General features: G+C 37.8%; 1 protein-coding gene across 1 annotated transcript in view; it reads left to right on the top strand.

The window, feature by feature from the left end:
- Positions 1-22,072, top strand: part of LOC135218523 (putative neural-cadherin 2) — a 643,835-nt gene that overhangs the window by 542,730 nt on the left and 79,033 nt on the right. The window contains 3 exon segments of the mRNA XM_064254888.1: positions 6,694-6,927; positions 10,983-11,158; positions 12,402-12,548. Of these exon segments, the coding sequence (XP_064110958.1) occupies positions 6,694-6,927; positions 10,983-11,158; positions 12,402-12,548 (557 nt within the window).

Here is a 22,072-nt window from a genome sequence, read left to right as displayed (position 1 = left end):
TGGTGCAATAGCGTTCCTATTTTAGCGTGGATGTATGATGATTATCGTACGGATGGCAACCGTTATGGCAGCATACCACCTCGCAAAGCAACACTTAAGAGATGATAAATTCCTGTTGAATTACAATGCTATTTAAGGACTGGTTACCTCTGTGATATGACCGTTGGTTATATCAATCAACAATCCTGCCAATAATATAGGTAAAACAGTGAAATACGGCACTAATTCCCTACGTCTGGCAAGGGCCCATTATCAACACTTGCCAGCGCTCTCATAGTCAAGGTCACCGAAATTAAAAGTGTTTACGTACCGTTAATAATTTCGTTTGTTCAGTACTCATTTTAAACTACGTATAAAATATTGTTGTATACCTTCTTGTTTATAATATGTCTTAAATAAATAGAAAAAAATAGTAACCGTCACTTGTAAATTATAATAAATCCCAAAATGAAAGCCAGTCCATATAAGAACTAAAAATAAATGTAATGTATCGGAGCTCAAAGGACCAAAAATGTTGTAGGGCAACACGGAGACATAAGCGGCAAATTCTGGGCATTCATTTGATTGTGGTTTTCACAAGAGCTGATTTTTTTAATACATTTGTAATGTTTATTAACTGTATTTCGATGTTCCCAACATACAGAATTTTTTTTCCCGTTGATGAGATTGATAATATAGACTTGGTATCGCGTTTGACATACAATGCTTGAACGTAATATCGAAATTGGTTGAAATTAAGATGTTAAAAGCAAGGAATTATTGTAGATAAAAAATAAATAAAACAGATAAGCTTACATGAAGTAAACCTTGCATCTACTTTGTTCATAGATAATTTCCATTAGCCTTCCATATCTAATAGGAGTGCCATGGCATAGTGACTTGAGACATTACATCACTTTGGTCTCTTGACTGTCAACGGCCTTCTCGTAATCAGCAAAAGATATTAAAGGGGGAATAGAAATTCCATACACGCTTGCACGTTCCAACGCAAATATTTTAGATGTAAAGCTTCTGCCTTTTTCTGACGTATAAGCATTTTCCAAGGTTTTTGGGCTCTTTCCTAGATAGTGACCTGGGGGTCGTTATTTAGGACTAATATTTTTTGGGGGTCATTATCTTTATAAAATCTACAGTCTTTTCTTTAAGTTTAAACAGTAATCCCCAACGGCCTTGTACTAAACACGCAGCCAAAGGTGGATACTACCAGGTTATAAAAAAAATCCCCAAAGATCTTATATAAACACCACTCCACAAAGGAGGATCCATACCGGGTAAAAAAAAAAAAGAAAAAACAAATTCCAACAGGCCTGTACTAAACACACTGCAAGGGTGGATACATATCTACCGGGTTTAAAAAAAAAAACTACGGGTTTGTACTAGAAACGCCACAAAGGGGGCAACAATCAAGGAAAGATTCCTTTTGGAAATAAGCTTCTGAAATATATTTTTTTATTAAAACCCCCCTCAGTGCAATTCCTTTGTGGTTACCCAATTCAGGAAGGCTACCGTACTTTTTATATCTTTCATCTATAGTGTGACTAGAAATTCCCAGTCATCCATAATTCTTATTGTAAATTGTTTCATCACTCCTCCCTCACTTGGCTGTATATGGGAGCACTGACACTGGTCACTTTGTTGACCAAGTTGTTATTCTCTCCTCTCTCTCTCTCTCTCGTCTCTCTCTTTCCTCTTCCATCCTCAGTCGACTTAAAAGCATGACGAGTAATTCATAGCTTAAATCAATAAAATCACATTGCATTGGTGGCAACGCTGCCACCTCCCCCATTCCTCTTCAGTCCAAGGTACAGTTTCAGTGATACAGTCATGTTATCGCTTGACCTGCGTGACCTCACACTGGCGGGGTAGAGACAGACAAACGGATAAACATAACGAAACACATGTCCACACACACACACACATATATATATATATATATATATATATATATATATATATACACATATATGTATATATACATATACATGTATATATAGATATATATATATATATATATATATATATATATATATGTATATATATATATATATATATAATATATATATATATATGATATATATATATATAGAGAGAGAGAGCTTTTCGTTTATGATAACCTCCCAACTGTATACCGCCATCTACCCCAAGAGTGACCCACCAAAGGCTACTAGCTGCCAAGTACAATTCTGCTGTTGAGGTGTACTGGTGAGGAAAACATTTTTTTAGGACTTCCCGCCTCCTTCCCCCAGGTTTAATTTTGAGGTGAGAAGTCTTGGAACCACTGGGCCACAAAAGAGAGACCTTAACCTTACAGACCTTACAGCTCGTTTGGGTTGCCCCAGGTCCCTCAGTGACAGACAGACAGACAGACAGACATAGAATCTTCTTGCTCATTAGGATTATCTTCTAAATTGAGGTCATATCTATCATTTTGTGATTTACACAATATCCACTGAATTTGTTCAACATCTATGACGAACTTCCCGTGAAAGGTACTCAAGTTGTTTTAAGAGTTTTGTTTTGTTTTGTTTTCCTATATCATGTGCATATGCATATCTTCATCTTAACATTCATGTTTAATTTTTTTATTGGCCAAACTTAAATTTAGCCCGGTCTAGGGGTGTGCTTAGTACGTCCTGTAAGGTGTAACTGTTCCTTGAAGTACACCGTTGTTTGAGTTTCAATAATAAATCCTTTATAGAGGAATTCCTGTAAAAAAAAAAAAAAAAAAAAAAATCAGTGCTCAAAGAGCCGAATGCTTTTTTTTTTTTTACACTTCTAGGAATTCAGATTGTAGGAATGAGGGTTTTTTCATATATTGTAGTACGTTGAATTAATTATGCCATACAGAATATCATTGATGAAGTTGTAATTCAGAAGCCTCTCAGTATGAGGAAGTAAATAACAACACTTTAACTGTTTTATTGAAAACATTATGCTACCGTATGTAACGAATAAAAAAAATCGGCAAATCATGAAAGATGGGCACTTCTTATTAAACTTGATGTCGAGGGTAGCAGAGAGAGCATTATTTTTCTTTCTATTTGATAGAAATTGTAATTGCTTTTTATTGCTAATATCATTCACAGCTGTTATCACCATTATTGTTCTTTTGACAGGTTTTAATTTTTTGTAAAAGAAAACTATTGAGATGTCTATTTGTCTGTCCGTCCGCCCCCAGAACTTAAAAACTACACAGGCCATACGGCCGATTAAGAGTTTTGTGGGTCGTGGTTGAGAGTTTCATATATTATAATATGCTGTACAGAAAACTGGATTTTGCTGAAAAACCATCAATGCATGTTTTACCTGTTAATTATTAAGAATAATTAACCACAGCTGCTGTTATCACTATTAATGTTCTTTTGGCAGTTGGTTTTGTATCTGGCTCCATGTTATTCTTCAAACGCCACTCTTTTAACACATGTAATTCCGAACGATAACTCACAAATCATTAAATCCTTTGATTTTTTTGGTGCAACCTAGAAAAGAATAAACTTGCCAAATACAGAATCTAAACATGACCTCTGACAAAACTCCAAAAGCAAAAAGAAAAAAAAAATCACTTTTATATTTCCTCAGAAGTCTATTTTATATTCTGATATGTATTTGCATATTAATCCTAACACAGTATCGTTGCTGAGAAGTAGTTGGATTGGCTGTGGTAGAAGCTAAAGCTGTTATACGAATTTGCATAACAATAATTGAAATTCAAGCAATAGCAATTTGGGAGAGAGATTGAATAGCGTAATAGAACGTCGTATACGAGCCACTTGGGATAGAACCCTTGTGCCTCATAAACAGACAAAATGTCTTCCACTGTTATGTTTAACATGAAAGTGACGTTCTGTCTCACATGGAAATTCATGTCAGTAGCTGTTTAATAAATGAATGAGGGAATTTGCCGTCGCCCAGAGGTCTATGGACATTGACTGAAACATTTGATAAGTGAACGCGTTCACGACTGTGATATTATTGAATTTTAATAAAGTATTTCGACTGAATTACCTGCTGTTGATCTATCAGAGTCAAGTGTATACGCTCTTTTAAGGAGGTAGATAAAGGTTTTTTCCTTCTTTGGATTCCTCATAAGATGCGCAGTATAGTTTTCTTCCATATCAAATTTCTTTTAGACCGTTGAAATATCGTAACAAAGTACTTAAAACAAAGGTAATGAAAGTACAGGTGTCATTAAGGTAATGAAAGTACAGGTGTCATTCAAACGTTTCCAAGCGTTCATCGAAAGCTGAATTTCTAGCTCGTTTATAAGTGAATGTTTTCAACATTGCTCAAGGGAAAATGTCAGTAGAAAAGATTAAAAAGTGTTCCACTTACTATTACGACCACTGTATAGCCAATAAGTGAGACGGCGCTGATTCTTGGGAGCCAACAGGTACAACATTTTACTTTACTAGCGATTTTGTCTTTCAGTCCGATTGAACTAGGACATATCGAACCTTTCAACATTGTTGAGTACAAGATTTTTTGGAAAAGCGGCACGTGGAAGACTGACTTGGCTGTTTGACTTTTAACAACGCACAGAAGTTGTAGATTTGCTCTGGAAACTGAATGACTTTGTAGCTGTAAATGACAACCTGCGGTGTGCCAGTTGTAAAGGAATCGCTGATGTTGTTGCAGTAAGCATGGTAGGGAAAAAGAGTTTCAGCTGAGAAATGTCCAAGGGAGCAGGTCAGTAGATTAGCTACTAATGGTATCAGCGACAACTTGAAGCAATGCTTAATAACCTGATAAAAACAATTGGAAAAATCACTTTTACATTTTTTGTATGAAGGGGCTGATTACTTACATCGTTTGTATTACACGGACGTCCGATATCTCTCTCATTGAAGTTGTAACAAGATTGTTTGAGTTAGGGGTAAAGATCCAAGTTTCCCTTTTCGGGTAAAATCTGAATCGGTCGGGTTATTTAAAACTGGTGAACGGATTACGAAACTTTAATTTTCAACAAAAACTTTTTTTTAAGCTAAAAGAGCTAAATTTTACATTACAAGGCATTACGAAGCAATCAAACTTGTTGCAATCTTTATTGTTGATTTGTTATGATGATATTTCAATATACATTTTCCTGTCAGTTTAGGAATATCAAGAAAAGAGTATTGAGTTCCGGGAGTAAAAACACAAAAAGGCAATATACAAGTGCATTTACGTTAAGAGAGTTTCAAATATTTTTTAAGAAGAGAGGTTAGAAATATTATCAGTGAAGGACTCGTAAGGCTTTCCAGGGATAGATAACCCGTTGAAAATTTGATTCAAAAGTCGACATCGCTCCCACTGAGTTTGTTCAGCATTTTACAAAAAAAAAAAAAAAACAACTTCATATTGGTTGGATATGAATTTTGGTGTTGTTTCCTTTTACAACAGCATACATAAGCAAAAAAATTAACTTTCTAAATTAACAGAATTGAAAACTAAGAAAAGTAGCAAATTAGATACCTTATCAGAAATTGTTATGGCCTTTACTACTTGCAAACCGAACTGGGCGAAAATAACTAACAAATTTCATGTGTGTGTACTAAGGTCATTCAAACTTATAAACTACTACGGCAGTTTGCATTAATAATCCTTGCGAGGCATCGAGTAAAAGTATTACTTAAAAAGTAGATGTTCTGAGTGAGTGAATCAGGGTTACATTTAATTCGTGCTTCCAAATCATTTCGTACTCTCTCCTTCATCTTTTGATTACATTCATTTTTCCAGTTGCACCTTCTTATTTATCTATTCGCCTGTGTTATTGTGTACAATACTCTCCTCTGTCTTAAGACTGCACCTCGAGTAACCTTTTATTTATTTATTTTTATTTATTTATTTATTTATTTATTTATTTATTTATTTATTCATTTATTTATTTATTTTGCTGAACTTCTCATTTCTTCATATTGTCACTTAGTTTTTATTTCCTCTCTCCACCTTCTCAAAATCACGAGCTCTTCTTATAAATCCTTAGCCCATAATAAGTTGTTACACATACTTCATATACTTCTTCAACTTCTGTCTTTAACCCTAGCCATTCTCTCATCCATTTGTCCCTTGTATTCTGTATTTTTTCTGTCTTACTATTAACCTCACTTGCCTTAATTAACCTTATAGCCATATTTTCACCTTTCTCTTTCCAACTTCAACTTGCTTCAATCAGAGTGATCAGACAGACCTTTCATTCTTCTTCTCCCCTTTTCATTCGTCAACTTGCGCATCATCTATCTTTCCACCCCGTAATAGATAATCTAATGAACAGTTTCCTCACCATTTCTGCCATTCATATATAAGGTGTGTATAGCTTTCCTTAGGAACCATATACGTCCACCAAAACAACACCTTTCCTAACATATTTTTACAAGTGTCAATTCTTCTGTTCAAGAAACCCCATAGTTACTACTCACAACGCCATCTCTTTCTTTGTCGCCTTACTTTACATTTAAATGACCTATCACGACCACAACTTTCTCGGAAACACTTCCCATCTTGCTATATCTATATATATATATATATATATATATATATATATATATATATATATATTATATATCTATTCTATATAAATCTATATATTATATTATATATAGTGTGTATGTATACGTATATGTATGTGTATGCATATAATTTGTTAATTAGTAAGATTGTGTGCACCTGTCAAGAAACCTACTAAAATTAAGTGATGGTTATATTTTCTGTTTGCAGATTTATCGGTGGCAGTTGTTTCTGCCTGGGATGCCGACGATGAGGCCGAAGGTACTAACGCCCTTATCTCTTATTCCATTGAGAAGAACGTCATAGAGGAACGGTCAGGTCAGGCCATCTTCGCTGTACACCCAGAAACAGGCCTTGTTCGGACTGCCATTTGCTGCCTCGATAGGGAAACTACTCCGGAATATCATATCCAAGTAGTTGCTGTGGACGGCGGAGGTCTTAAAGGTAATTTTTTAACATCGAAATACCAGATTTCTTTTTAAAATCCGTACATCTACGTCGATATAACGCAATTGGTCATTAGGACCAATCTCATTCTCATTATGCTAATTCATCAGAATTCATTGTTTTTTCTTGGTTTGGTACCATATAAAACATGATCATTTTTTTTTTTTTCTAATCAATTTGGCAATTCAGATAGATTTTAGTGCTGCTTTCGGTTGAGTAAATTCAAGATTCTTGAAGTGGGTGGATATATTTTAGGACGACTTCAAGATTTCCTTACAAATAAGCAAAAGCGAGTTGCTGTTGATGGGATCTACAGTAAACCTAGATCTTTTGTGTCTGGAGTGCCACAGGGTACCGTTCTTGAACCACTTTTATTTTTTGTGTATACAACTGATATGGTTGTTGGCATGGAAAACAAGATTGTTCAGTTTGCCGATGACCCCTTAGTCTGTATCGTGACATGGACCAGATTAGTGAATGGGGTAGTGTGTGGGGTATGAAGCTGAACTTCAGTAAAACGAATTAGCAGATCCCGCGCAGATTTTCCACCCCATCCTCTCCTGCAGGTTGATGGGATTCTGTTGAATAAATTTGAAGCTTTAATTCTAGGTGTAAATTTCGATTCACATCTTACTTTTGAGAACGTCTGATGAAAGTTTCAGCAAATACCGTGCGAAAGTTAGGTAGTATTCAGTATAACAGTGAAAAAATCAATCCAGCTTGGTTTGAGTTATTTGTCCCTCCTTCACTAGAACACTGCTCGCCGGTGGATGTCTTCTTCTTCCTGAGATTTATCTCTCGTGGGGGTTAGGTTTCTGTTTTCTAATTTTAGCAGTTATGACTTGGACCATAGATGGATGCTCTCTAGTTTGTCAGTTTTTCATAAGTTGTATTTTAGAAGAGATCTTTCATATTTACAATTAATTCCTGATTCCATTGTCATGCCAAGGGCTACCAGATTAGCTAAGCAGCAGCACCAATATGCAGTAAATGCACCTCACTGTTTGAACGATTTAGTTCCAGAAGTCCTTTACTCCTCACACCGTTGGACTGTGGAACAACGAAATTGCGATGCATTACTACCCATATACAATGCTCCTTTTGTATTTAATAATTTACGTGAACTTGTTTCTATTTAGTCTTAATTTATTAAGTTATCTTTTCTTTTTAAATAAGTGGTATCATCTTCTGTATTTCCCATTACCTTCTGTTACTTCCTTCTAATGAACACCATATTGAACCAAACAAAAACTTCTTCCAGTTTTTTTACTGAAGATGAAAAAAGAAACCCACAAAATTACTAAGTATAACTTGTTTACTTGTAAGTATTTACACAGTATTTTAGTTAACACTCGACTACTTTCAGGCCCTATCTGTAGTCCTTTCTCAAGAGATGTGTAGGTTGTCAGACTGGGTTAAAGGTCAGCAGTCTCCTGGAACTTCTTGTTGAGCTGTCATTAATGTGATGGGTGTCCTGGTTTCCCTTCTCTTGAGTGTTGTTAATCGCCTCTTGTCGTTCTGATATCCTGAGCTGATAGTCAATGGGATTAACCCTTGTAGTAAGTTAGTGGTCACCATTAGTCTGTTGGGCAGCAAACCTAATCTCCAGGTCAGAAGGGTCAATCTTAGCTTCTTTTGATATCATAGCTTGGCTTATGGGATCTTGTGAGGTGAAACGTTTGTGTCCTTCTATCACTTCAATCTCTCTGTTGAGTGCTCCTTCCACTAACTTCCTTTGACTGATGTTATTGTTTTTTTATGTAAGCTTACTGTTTTTAAAATCTATCCTGTGATCCTTTTCCCAACAATGCCTAGCTATAGCACTCCCCTGCGAGTTAAGCTATACTGCCTTTCTGTGTTCAGGATACTAGTCCTTATTTCCCTACCTGTTTCCCTCACATATTTCGAGACCAATCTAGTTCCTAATATTAATGTCCCTAACTTGAAATTGAAAGGTTGGTGGAGATATGTGGATGATATTTATCCCATTCTGTAAGGTGATGAAAGTGAAATAGAAACTTTTCTAGACGAACTCAATAGGTTTGATGACAACATCCAATTAATTTTAGAGAAAAGTAACAACAATAAACTGAAAGGAAAGAAACAGGATATGAATTCATCACATACAGAAAGCCCACATACATAAACTCATTTATTAATTTCTTCTCTTTTCACAGTCATGATATAAAAATAGGTGTTCTAGCATGTTTATTTCTTATGGCAATGAGAATGTGTGACCCTTGCAGGATAGATAAAGAAATAAATTACATCGGTAAAACCTTTGATGCATTGGCATACCCGGAATGGTTCAGAGAAAGGGCACTCAACAAAGCTTGGGGGATTTTTTTTACAGAGGAAATGTAGAGAAATAAATTGTAAATGAAACAAGTTATTTAAAAAAAATGAAAGAAAATAAATATAAATTTGTGTATTGCTTTGATAACATCGTAAAAAACAAAGTATGTACAAATAAATTGGAAGGCGAAGACAGCAATGTAGATGATGTAGGGGGTATACATAATTAATTGCAGCACCTGCACAGGGGAGTGCTATAGCTAGTCATTGTTGGGAAAAGGACCATAGGATGGATTTTACAAACAGTAGGCTTATATACTAAAACAATAACATCAGTCAGAAGAAGGTAGTAGAAGGAGCACTGAACAGAGAGATTAAAGTGATAGAAGGAAACAAAGGTTTCAGCTCAGAAGATCCCATAAGCCAGCTATGATATTAATAGTAGCTAAGATTGACCTTTCCGACCTGGAGATTAGGTCTGCTGCCCAACAGTCTGATGATGACCGCTCGCTTACTACAAGGGTTAATCCCATTGACCATCAGCCCAGGTTATCAGAGCGACAAGAAGGGATTAACAACTCTCAAGAGAATGGAAACCAGGATAATCATCACATAAATGACAGCCCAGCTAGAAGTTCCAGAAGATTGCTGGGCCTTTAACCTATTCTGACAACCTACACATCTCTTGAGAAAGGGCCATAGATATGGCCTGAAAGTAATCGAGTGTTAAGTAAAATACTGCGTAAATACACGTAAACAAGTTGTACTCAGTAATTTTGAGGTTCTTTTTGAACACCATATTCTTTGGCAACGTCAATTTCAAGTCAATGGCCCCTGTGGGCTTGTATCATATGAACAGAAGTCATCTTCTGAATAATGATAATAATGATAATAAGTCCTAACGATTCATTACATTATGAAACCGTTCCCTTCACCACCGCCTTTCCTTAATCACTGCAGTTGCCAGTTAAGGTTTTGCGTTAAAAGAATTGGAATAATTGGATGCTTTAAAGGGTAGATTTACGTTTAAAGTATTTTAAATGTCTGATATTCAATTTTATATGCACTGACATAAACACTGTGCTTATTTGCTATACATAATCTGTGAAATTTCCTTTTGTTAACATTGCCATTTCCTTGGGATATCAAGTCTCCAGACTTCAAAACATGACGCAGACAAAAAACAACATTCATGTTTTAAATTTTTCACCTCGCAGACTTTTTCCGATGCCTGAAAAAAAAAGAGCATTGGTCTTCCGTCACAAGATCAAACTCCCTTTACAGAGTTTTTCCATTTCCCGCACTCTAAAACCTACTATCCAAGGTGGCCATGTTATGTTTTTTCTTTCTTTCTTTCTGTCTTTCATATCTCTGCACTGTCAGTTTCGTAAATATGCCATCTGTCTGTCTATCTATCTATCTATCTAGCTATATATTATATAGATAGATAGGATGTTTACGAATATGATGTATACATACACACATAAACATGCGCGCACACACACACACACACACCACACACACACACACATATATATATATATATACATATATATATATATATATATATATATATATATATATATATATATATATATATATATATATATATATATATGTGTGTGTGTGTGTGTGTGTGTGTGTATAGTATATATATATATATATATATATATATATATATATATATGTGTGTGTGTGTGTGTGTGTGTATACATACACACATGCAAACTTAACTTACCCATACCGTTTTCCTGCAGGTACGGGAACAGTGGTGGTGAGACTGGCTGACGTTAACGACAACTCGCCTCGCCTAACTAGAGAATTATGGCAGGTTGAAGTGAACGAGACTTGGGCATCGGGACCACCAGACAATTCGACGCTCGTCGAAATTTCAACGTTAGACCACGACACTTCCAATTATTTCTTTTATAGGGTAAGAGTAACGGTATGAACCCTGAATATACACATCCACCTTCGTCACCTACTCCCAGGTGCTAGTGCTAAACATGGCGGAAGCTCTTTCGGACGCCGTGTTTAGTACTAGCCCCTCGGGGATCTAAGCCTTACTATACACACCCATTTCCATATTATATTACTAAACGATATCTTTGTGCAGCCGTCTGCTTTGACAAAGGTGGATACATACCGCTTAATACCAAGAGTAACTCCACTATACAAATAAATATGGAATTCATTTCAAGCTTTCGAAATCGACAATGGTTTCTGCAAGAAGATGCACATTCGACCAACAAGCCTGAATTTTACATTATCTTTCCTTGGCAACCGACCGTTCAAAACTACGATTTCATTAAGTTGGTTGCAAGGTACATAAATGTAACTTGAAACTTGCAGATCCGTTGGTTACGGTTTTAATATTAAGACATCGGTTTTAGTTTCAAGCGAGATAATAAGCGATCGAAGGGGCCATTTAGAGCAACGAATAATGATAATGTTAAAATATTCAATCCATTTATCACCAGCAGTTAACTACTTAATAGAATTCTCAGTAGTGTAAATTCAGAACTTTCATAGATAAATGCACATCAATAAATTCACATGAATGATGTAATTGGTAGGAGAGGTCAGATAATATTCTGCTATTTTTCTTATCAAGAGATGATTTTTGTTAACCACAAACTACTGATTACTGCGATTCTCCGATGCATATGGAAAACAAAGATGATGTTTTTTTTTTTCATTTTCATAACATAAACCTACAAAAAACTAAACTACATTCGGTATCTACTTCCTTCTAATGTGCCGTAGGATATAAAATGGCAGCGGGTAGATCCCGTTCCAAAATTATTCAAAGGATAAAATTTTACTTCGCTGTGCATGTAGTCGAACTGTTGTCACCTTTTTGGAAAGCACAGTGAATAAAATGAAGGTGGAAACTTTTATCTTGGTATAGTTCTTATATGGTAAACAAAGACGGCGATATCTGTTCCCTTTAATATAATAGAAACCTACGGTAAAGTAAACTTCTAATAGGATATACCTTGTGATATAAACTGGCTACGAGTAGATCTGTTCCAAAAATAAAAAAGACAACCTTGCCGCCATGCATGGGGTAAAATTTTGGCCAATTTTTTTTTTTTTTTTTTTTTTTCGAAACGCAGTGAACAAAATGAATGTGGAAACTTTTTATTCTCTTATTTCTCTCTCCCATCCAACAGGTGGTAGAATCCAGCGGCTGGGGCTGGGAGCATTTTGCTGTACGCACACATGGGACCGTCGGTCAATTGTACGCCAACAGGACCCTTGATTACGAGGACCCGGCTCACAGGCGAGGGTTTCGCTTCATGGTTCAAGTGACTGATAGAGTGAGTACCTTGACGATGCGTAACTTTTTGTGAATGATATTGGTCGTAATATTACTGGTTCAATAGATCTATTAATTTTCTCACCGTTTGCAATACATTGGTCAACGTTACAGCGAACTCGTCTTTTATGGGGTATTTTATACAGTACACTTTACAAACATATTTCTGTTCATCAATATAATAATAATAATAATAATAATAATAATAATAATAATAATAACAAATGCAATAAAGGTCTAAAAACTAAAGAAAAACCAAAGAAATTTTTATAAGTCCGACGTGATAATAATATAAAACAAATATCATAATGTAAATATATTATATCACCTTGTCCAGTTAAAAAATGATTTGGTTTTTGGACGTTTTTTGTACTTTGTAATATAATAATAATAATAATAATAATAATAATAATAATAATAATAATAATAATAATAATAATATAATATACTTTCAGCGGCACTTAATTTATATAAATCTTAATTTTTTTTATTATCTTTTTCTCATCAGCATGTAGCTGGTGTATCAGGTTTCCTAAGGACATATAAAGATTTCTGTTGACTTGGGTTTATTTCCTCTGACGTGTCGACAGCGCACGGCAGTCATCTATAAGAGTATACTCCAGAATGAATTAAGATACTGTTTTACATGTATTTATAGCTGGCAAGGGCGTGTACAATCGGTGGGTAGGTCGGTAAGCAGGGATTCTAATTGGTCGTTGGATGGTGGCGAAATCTGTCCCTGAGGCGTTGAGACGATTTAGGTTCATCCGGGGTTGTTGGCGTGGGTTGGGTGTTGGTTGGGGTACCTACCACCTGGGTGGCAGGTACTGTAAGCCGTCCAGGTGGCATGTCATCCGCTCGTCCCTCTTTCTCTCTCTGCTTGTTCCTCTCTCTCTCTCTCTCTCTCTCTCTCTCTCTCTCTCTCTCTCTCACCTGACGGTATATGGAGTCGGTTGGTTTCTTGAATTTCTTCTTATGATGGTAGGAAGAAATTCTGTTTCTTTTACCTTGCTGATACACTGCTTTTTCTCTAATGTGTGTAGTGCCTCGAGATACTACACACATTAGAGAAAAAGCCGACTATCAACACGGTAAAAGAAACAGAATTTCTTCATACCATCATAAGAAGAAATACAAGAAACCAACCGTCTCCATATACCGTCACGAGAGAGAGAGAGAGAGAGAGAGAGAGAGAGAGAGAGAGAGAGAGAGAGGAACAAGCAGAGAGAGAGTGAGGAGGAGAGAACGAGAAAGAGTGAGAGAGAGAGATAGAGGAACAAGCAGAGAGAGAAAAAGAGAGGAAAAAGCAGAGAGAGAAAGAGGGAGAGAGCGAGCGGATAACATGTCACCTGGACGGCTTACAGTACCTGCCACCCAGGTGATAGGTACCCCAACCAACATCCAACCCACGCCAACAACCCCCGGACGGACCCAGAAGATCTCAACGCCTCAGGGACAGATTTCGCCACCATCCAACGACCAATTAGAATTCCTGCTTACCGACCTACCCACCGATTGTACACGCCCTTGCCTGCTATAAATACATATAAAACAGTGTCTTTACCTCTTCTCCTAATACCTTCCTTTAGCCCTACTATTACCCCTTCCAAAACCTTATCTTCCTTACCAGGGACCTTCGGGCTCCCTTATCCTACCCTATCCCCCCCATTACATTACGTTACGTTAATTCATTTTGCTGTATACTCTGTCGACACGTATGAGGAAATAAACCTACGACAACTGAAATCTTTATATGTCCTTAGGAAACCTGATACGCCAGCTACATGCTGATGAGAAAAAGACAATGAGAAGAATTGAGAAAATTCTTTATAAATTAAATGCCGTTGAAACAGCTACAATGTTCAATGCTACTGCCCTCAGAGAAGGCCTCCTTCCTAATAATAACTAATAATAAAATAATAATGAATCAATAATACTAATAATAATGATAATAATAATAATAATAATAAAATAATAATAAATAATAATAATAATAATAAAATAATAATATAATAATAATAATAATACCACACACATGGCTAAAAGAATACCTGAAAATATATGGGGCAGAAGAAAACACCATCAGCTTCCTCAAAAATACAATGCGCAACTGGAATACAATACTTACAAGCTCTGGAATAAGACTAGCAGAGGTTAATATCAGGAGAGGGATCTTCCAGAGCGACTCACTGTCCCCACTTCTCTTCGTAGTGGCCATGATTCCCATGACAAAAGTATTACAGAAGATGGATGCTGGGTACCAACTCAAGAAAAGAGGCAACAGAATCAACCATCTGATGTTCATGGACGACATCAAGCTGTATGGTAAGAGCATAAAGGGAATAGATACCCTAATCCAGACTGTAAGGATTGTATCTGGGGACATCAGGATGGAGTTTGGAATAGAAAAATGCGCCTTAGTCAACATACAAAAAGGCAAAGTAACGAGAACTGAAGGGATAAAGCTACCAGATGGGAGCAACATCAAACACATAGATGAGTCGGGATACAAATACCTGGAAATAATGGAAGGAGGGGATATAAAACACCAAGAGATGAAGGACACGATCAGGAAAGAATATATGCAGAGACTCAAGGCGATACTCAAGTCAAAACTCAACGCCGAAAATATGATAAAAGCCATAAACACATGGGCAGTGCAAGTAATCAGATACAGCGCAGGAATAGTGGAATGGACGAAGGCAGAACTCGCAGCATAGATCAGAAAACCAGGAAACATATGACAATACACAAAGCACTACACCCAAGAGCAAATACGGACAGACTATACATAACACGAAAGGAAGGAGGGAGAGGACTACTAAGTATAGAGGACTGCGTCAACATCGAGAACAGAGCACTGGGGCAATATCTGAAAACCAGTCAAGACGAGTGGCTAAAGAGTGCATGGGAAGAAGGACTAATAAAAGTAGACGAAGACCCAGAAATATACAGAGACAGGAGAATGACAGACAGAACAGAGGACTGGCACAACAAACCAATGCACGGACAATACATGAGACAGACTAAAGAACTAGCCAGCGATGACACATGGCAATGGCTACAGAGGGGAGAGCTAAAGAAGGAAACTGAAGGAATGATAACAGCGGCACAAGATCAGGCCCTAAGAACCAGATATGTTCAAAGAACGATAGATGGAAATAACATCTCTCCCATATGTAGGAAGTGCAATACGAAAAATGAAACCATAAACCACATAGCATGCGAATGTCCGGTACTTGCAAAGAACCAGTACAAAAAGAGGCATGATTCAGTGGCAAAAGCCCTCCAATGAAGCCTGTGGGCACGAAACATCAGGCAAAAGCCCTCCACTGAAGCCTGTGCAAGAAACATCAGCTACCTTGCAGTAATAAGTGGTACGAGCACCAACCTGAGGGAGTGATAGAAAACGATCAGGCAAAGATCCTCTGGGACTATGGTATCAGAACGGATAGGGTGATACGTGCAAATAGACCAGACGTGACGGTGATTGACAAAGTCAAGAAGAAAGTATCACTCATTGATGTCGCAATACCATGGGACACCAGAGTTGAAGAGAAAGAGAGGGAAAAAATGGATAAGTATCAAGATCTGAAAATAGAAATAAGAAGGATTTAGGATATGCCAGTGGAAATCGTACCCATAATCATAGGAGCACTAGGCACGATCCCAAGATCCCTGAAAAGGAATCTGGAAAAACTAGAGGCTGAAGTAGCTCCAGGAATTATGCAGAAGAGTGCGATCCTAGAAACGGCGCACATAGTAAGAAAAGTGATGGACTCCTAAGGAGGCAGGATGCAACCCGGAACCCCACACTATAAATACCACCCAGTCGAATTGGAGGACTGTGATAGAGCAAAAAAAAAAGAAATAATAATAATAATAATATTAATAATAATAATGGTTTTTAAACATGATTAAATTTTAATCAACAAAGTAGTCAAACGATGCAGCTGATGAAGCGAAAACTATTAAGAAGATGTCTAGAGCAGACTTGAGTTATCGGTGCCGGCTGTCTGTGTAAAATGTATTTTCGAAGTTTTAGCCAGGGACAATTAATTGCACGCCGCTGACATTGACGCAACTTCGTACTTTCTTAACGGTCTAAACGATAGGGGAATAAAATCATTTTACGAAAGTACTTTACTTTTCCTTGTTCACGAATAAACCAGATACACAAAACCCCTTTTAGAATCAGGCTAGACTCCAGTCAATTTACGTTTCGCAGCTTTGCCTTTATTTTTTCAGCCAAAGTGATTGAAATGCGAGTCTGACATTCATCTTTTCTGCCATCTAAAATATGAAAATTTTCTAACGTCTAAAACAGAACACCGTCTCATTACAGGTTTATTGATTGGCAATAGGGCAAGTGTTAATTGATAAAGGCATTAAAAATCACACACACACACACACACACACACACACACACACACATATATATATATATATATATATATATATATATATATATATATATATATATACATTGTGCGTGATTTTTAAGGGCTTTATTAATGATCATTATGCATAATGCTTATCAGAAACTTTACTAAGTTTTCCTGAACATAGAGAGAGAGAGAGAGAGAGAGAGAGAGAGAGAGAGAGAGAGAGAGAGAGAGAGATTATTCAATACTATACTCCTAAACCTAAGGAGAGATTTTGTTACAGAAAGGTAGTTAACATCTGAAATGATTCGAAAAGCCTAGACTGCAATCGCTGATGATACAATAATCCGAGGCTTTATTTCCCTGTAATCTCTACGGCGTTATCTTATTGGTCCATTTCTTATGACATACGAACGGCCGACCAACATCAATTATTGTAAGGCTGCCACAATAAAGCTGTGTCTATCATTTTTCGCCTCATAATCTGTAACCTTTCTTAGATATTAATAATCCCGTCTCCAGTTTCAGTCTCTCCGAGAAAACAGATCTTCATTCTTTTTCTCTGTGTATATGTGTTTCGAAAGCGTTTGGGGCATAAGCTTGTTTTATCATTCTTCGTATCAGTTTTCACGCCTTTCATCAAACTACCGACGTTCTCTTTCAGGCGTCAACAGTTTTACAACACCATTATTTAGTTTTAGAGATATTTTCCTCTACCTCTCCGCTTACCCTCAGCATTTTAACCATTACCAGATTTGATATATTTAATAATCAACTTGTACAATTTTAACATATATTTCGCATCATAAATCCCGTGACGGAGAAGTTGATAATACAATAATGATATCGTCTACCGATGTATAAATAACTTCTTTGTTCATTCTGCTGAAGTCATGGCCTCCCAACGCTTAGAGCATTCATTTTGATCTTTCAATAATTTGCATACCATTTACTTTCAGTCCAGTGCCCTTGTCTGTATTTACCGATCACTTTTCCATCTCACAGACAATCATGAATAAATATGCTGCCAGTACGATTATTATTATTATTATTTTTTTTTTCTTCTTCTTTTTCTTTCTTTTTTTTTTTTTTTGTTTTTTTTTGCTCTATCACAGTCCTCCAATTCGACTGGTGGTATTTATAGTGTGGGGTTCCGGTTTGCATCCTGCTCCTTAGGAGTCCCATCACTTTTCTTACTATGTGTCCGTTTCTAGGATCACACTCTTCTGCATCAGTCCTGGAGCTACGTCAGCCTCTAGTTTTTTCTAGATTCCTTTTCAGGGATCTTGGGATCGTGCCTAGTGCTCCTATGATTATGGGTACGATTTCCACTGGCATATCCCATATCCTTCTTATTTCTATTTTCAGATCTTGATACTTATCCATTTTTTCCCTCTCTTTCTCATTTCAACTCTGGTGTCCCATGGTATTGCGACATCAATGAGTGATACTTTCTTCTGACTTTGTCAATCAACGTCACGTCTGGTCTGTTTGCACGTATCACCCTATCCGTTCTGATACCATAGTCCCAGAGGATCTTTGCCTGATCGTTTTCTATCACTCCTTCAGGTTGGTGCTCGTACCACTTATTACTGCAAGGTAGCTGATGTTTCTTGCACAGGCTCCAGTGGAGGGCTTTTGCCACTGAATCATGCCTCTTTTTGTACTGGTTCTGTGCAAGTGCCGGGCATTCACTTGCTATGGGGTTTATGGTTTCATTTTTCGTATTGCACTTCCTACATATGGGGAGAGATGTTATTTCCGTCTATCGTACTTTGAACATATCTGGTTCTTAGGGCCTGATCTTGTGCCGCTGTTATCATTCCTTCAGTTTCCTTCTTTAGCTCTCCCCTCTGTAGCCATTGCCAATTGTCATCGCTGGCTAGTTCTTTAGTCTGTCTCATGTATTGTCCGCGCATTGGTTTGTTGTGCCAGTCCTCTGTTCTTTCTGTCTTTCTCCTGTCTCTGTATATTTCTGGGTCTTCGTCTACTTTTATTAGTCCTTACTTCCACCTATGCACTCTTTAGCCACTCGTCTTCACTGGTTTTCAGATATTGCCCCAGTGCTCTGTTTTCGATGTTGACGCAGTCCTCTATACTTAGTAGTCCTCTCCCTCCTTCCTTTCGTGTTATGTATAGTCTGTCCGTATTTGCTCTTGGGTGTAGTGCTTTGTGTATTGTCATTTGTTTCCTGGTTTTCTGATCTATGCTGCGAGTTCTGCCTTCGTCCATTCCACTATTCCTGCGCTGTATCTGATTACTGGCACTGCCCATGTGTTTATGGCTTTTTATCATATTTCCGGCGTTGAGTTTGACTTGAGTATCGCCTTGAGTCTCTGCATATATTCTTTCCTGATCGTGTCCTTCATCTCTTGGTGTTTTATATCTCCTCCTTCCATTATTCCCAGGTATTTGTATCCTGTCTCATCTATGTGTTTGATGTTGCTCCCATCTGGTAGCTTTATCCCTTCAGTTCTCGGTACTTTGCCTTTTTGTATGTTGACTAAAGCGCATTTTTCTATTCCAAACTCCATCCTGATGTCCCCAGATACAATCCTTACAGTCTGGATTAGGGTATCTATTTCCTTGATGCTCTTACCATACAGATTGATGTCGTCCATGAACATCAGATGGTTGATTCTGTTGCCTCTTTTCTTGAGTTGGTACCTGGCATCCATCTTCTGAAGTACTTTTGTCATGGGAATCATGGCTACTACGAAGAGTAGTGGGGACAGTGAGTCGCCCTGGAAGATCCCTCCCTGATATTAACCTGCTAGTCTTATTCCAGAGCTTGTAAGTATTGTATTCCAGTTGCGCATTGTATTTTTGAGGAAGCTGATGGTATTTTCCTCTGCCCCATATATTTTCAGGCATTCTATTAGCCATGTGTGTGGTATCATGTCGAAGGCTTTCTTATAGTCTATCCATGCCATGCTTAGGTTGGTTTTCCTTCTCCTACTGTTCTTCATTACCATTTTGTCTATCAGGAGCTGGTCTTTTGTGCCCCTACACTTCCTTCTGCAGCCTTTCTGTTGGTGGGGGATGGTGTTTGTCTCCTCTAGGTAGTTGTATAGCCTTTCACTGATGATACCTGTTAGTAACTTCCACATTATTGGTAGGCAGGTGATAGGCCTGTAGTTACTGGCTATATTTCCCTTACTCTTGTCTTTTTGTACTAAGGATGTTCTTCCTGTGGTCATCCATTTGGGTGCTTGGTGATTTGAGATACAATGCTGGAGTTGTTCTGCTATTCGTGGGTGTAGGGCCTTGAAGTTTTTGAGCCAGTATCCATGGACTTCATCGGGACCTGGGGCTTTCCAGTTTGGCATTTTCTTTATTGTGTCTGACTGTGTCTGTCGTGATATCTGTGAATCTTTGTTTTATTCTCCCAGTTTCTTCTTCCTTGACTTCCTGGAGCCATGTTGCATGTTTGTTGTGTGATACCGGATTGCTCCATATGTTTTCCCAGAGTCTCTTACTTGGTTCGGCTTCAGGAATTTCTGGGTGGTTGTCTTCCCCTCTTAGTTGGGTGTAGAGTCTTTTCTGGTTGGTTCCGAATAGTTTGTTCTGTTGGTATCCCTTATTCCTGTTCATGTACCGTTGGATCTTGTGTGCTTTGGCCTTAAGCCTCTGTTTTACATCTTCTATTGTGTTGTTTAGTCCCCTCTCTTGTACTTTGTATTTCTCGCTGAGTTCTTCCCTTGTTTTCTTGCTTCTTAGCCTTTTTTCTGCCATCTCTTTCAGTTTACTCAAGTCAGATCTCATCACCATGATTTGCTTTTCCAGGCGCCTTTTCCACGGCGGTTGCTGTTTTGGTTTCTGTTGGGTTGGTTGTGACGGTGGTGTTGGTGTTCGAATCCCCATCAGTTCTGCTACTAATCTTGCTCCTGCATATGTCAAGTTATTTGTTTCTGTGATACTGGTGGTGTGTATTAGGCCCATTATTTAATTGACCTCACTTGTTTTCTCCCTTAATTTCTTGGTGTTGTAGGCTTTCATGGAGGGGATCTTTGTTCTCTCTGTATCTGGCTCCATCCATTGTCTAATCTTTTCTACCCATTCCGTCCTCTCTGTTACTTCGTCGGTGTTTCTTCGTGTGTCGTTGTTTGATACCTCATCCTCCCTGTCGTCTTCTGTGGCATCGTCTCTCAGTTCGTCTTCGTGTAATTCGTTGTCGTGTGACATTTCCCTTTCCAGTTCTTCTCTTTCTGGTGGGGAGAGCCAGTTCTTTTTCTTTATGTTCCTTACTTGGTCTGCCAGCCTCTGCTCTGTTTGGGGGGTGTTATTCCTCTCATTCCAGATGTTGACCAATCTTCTTCTATATCCTCTCTCCGTCGGGTTGCTTCTGATGTAGCATCTCCATATTTCCTTATTTTCTTCTCTTGTCCATTTCTTCCTTTTTGCCTCTGTAGCTCCAATCTCAGGCTGTTGATTACTGTCGTTGTGGTGATCAGTTGCTGGATGACGACCTCCAAGTACCTGACCGTCTTCCCCTACAACTGGGTTGAATACCTGGTTGCCGGACGAGGCTCCTCTGTTGCCAGAGGTTCCATTTACGTCGTTGTCGTTTATTCCTTCATTTCTTTCCATCATTGCTGAGTTTTGCTATTTAACCCATAGCTGGACCCTACCCCATCAGGGATAGGTACTCATTTACAGCTGAGTAGACTGAGGAAATTATGGTAAAGATCCTTTCCCAAGGAATCAACGCCGAGGAGAGCGGTCACCCATCCAACGACTGACCAGCCCCAATGTTGCTTAACTTGACTTAAGTCTATTGACGACCTAACCCACTCCTCCACGGAGAGCCCCCTTTCCTATACATTTTTCATCTCTTTAATAAAATAATATATGTTTAAAATATAGGCATGTCCAAGCATACAGTTCCTGAATTATTATTCTGTCCCCAATCATAGAATAATTATTCGAATAAGCTGTGATAAATACACATCACTTAATAGCCAATTCTTTATTCGTATTTGCAAGGCCTTAGGTATTAGTACCCTTATTGCATGGTAACGAACCTATCTCTAGGCAAGAGATTTTACCAGTGCCAAAAAGGGGAGGTAGGGGTGTCTGAAGGAGAATTGAGAACCTAGAACAGCAAAAAATATTTCTTAATGAAAGATGCAGAATACAC

Source organism: Macrobrachium nipponense, chromosome 9 (assembly GCF_015104395.2).
Source record: "Macrobrachium nipponense isolate FS-2020 chromosome 9, ASM1510439v2, whole genome shotgun sequence".
NCBI classification, from domain to species: Eukaryota; Metazoa; Arthropoda; class Malacostraca; order Decapoda; family Palaemonidae; genus Macrobrachium; species Macrobrachium nipponense.
The sequence above is the reverse complement of the archived record's forward strand: the minus strand, read 5'-3'. Positions and strand labels throughout refer to the sequence as shown.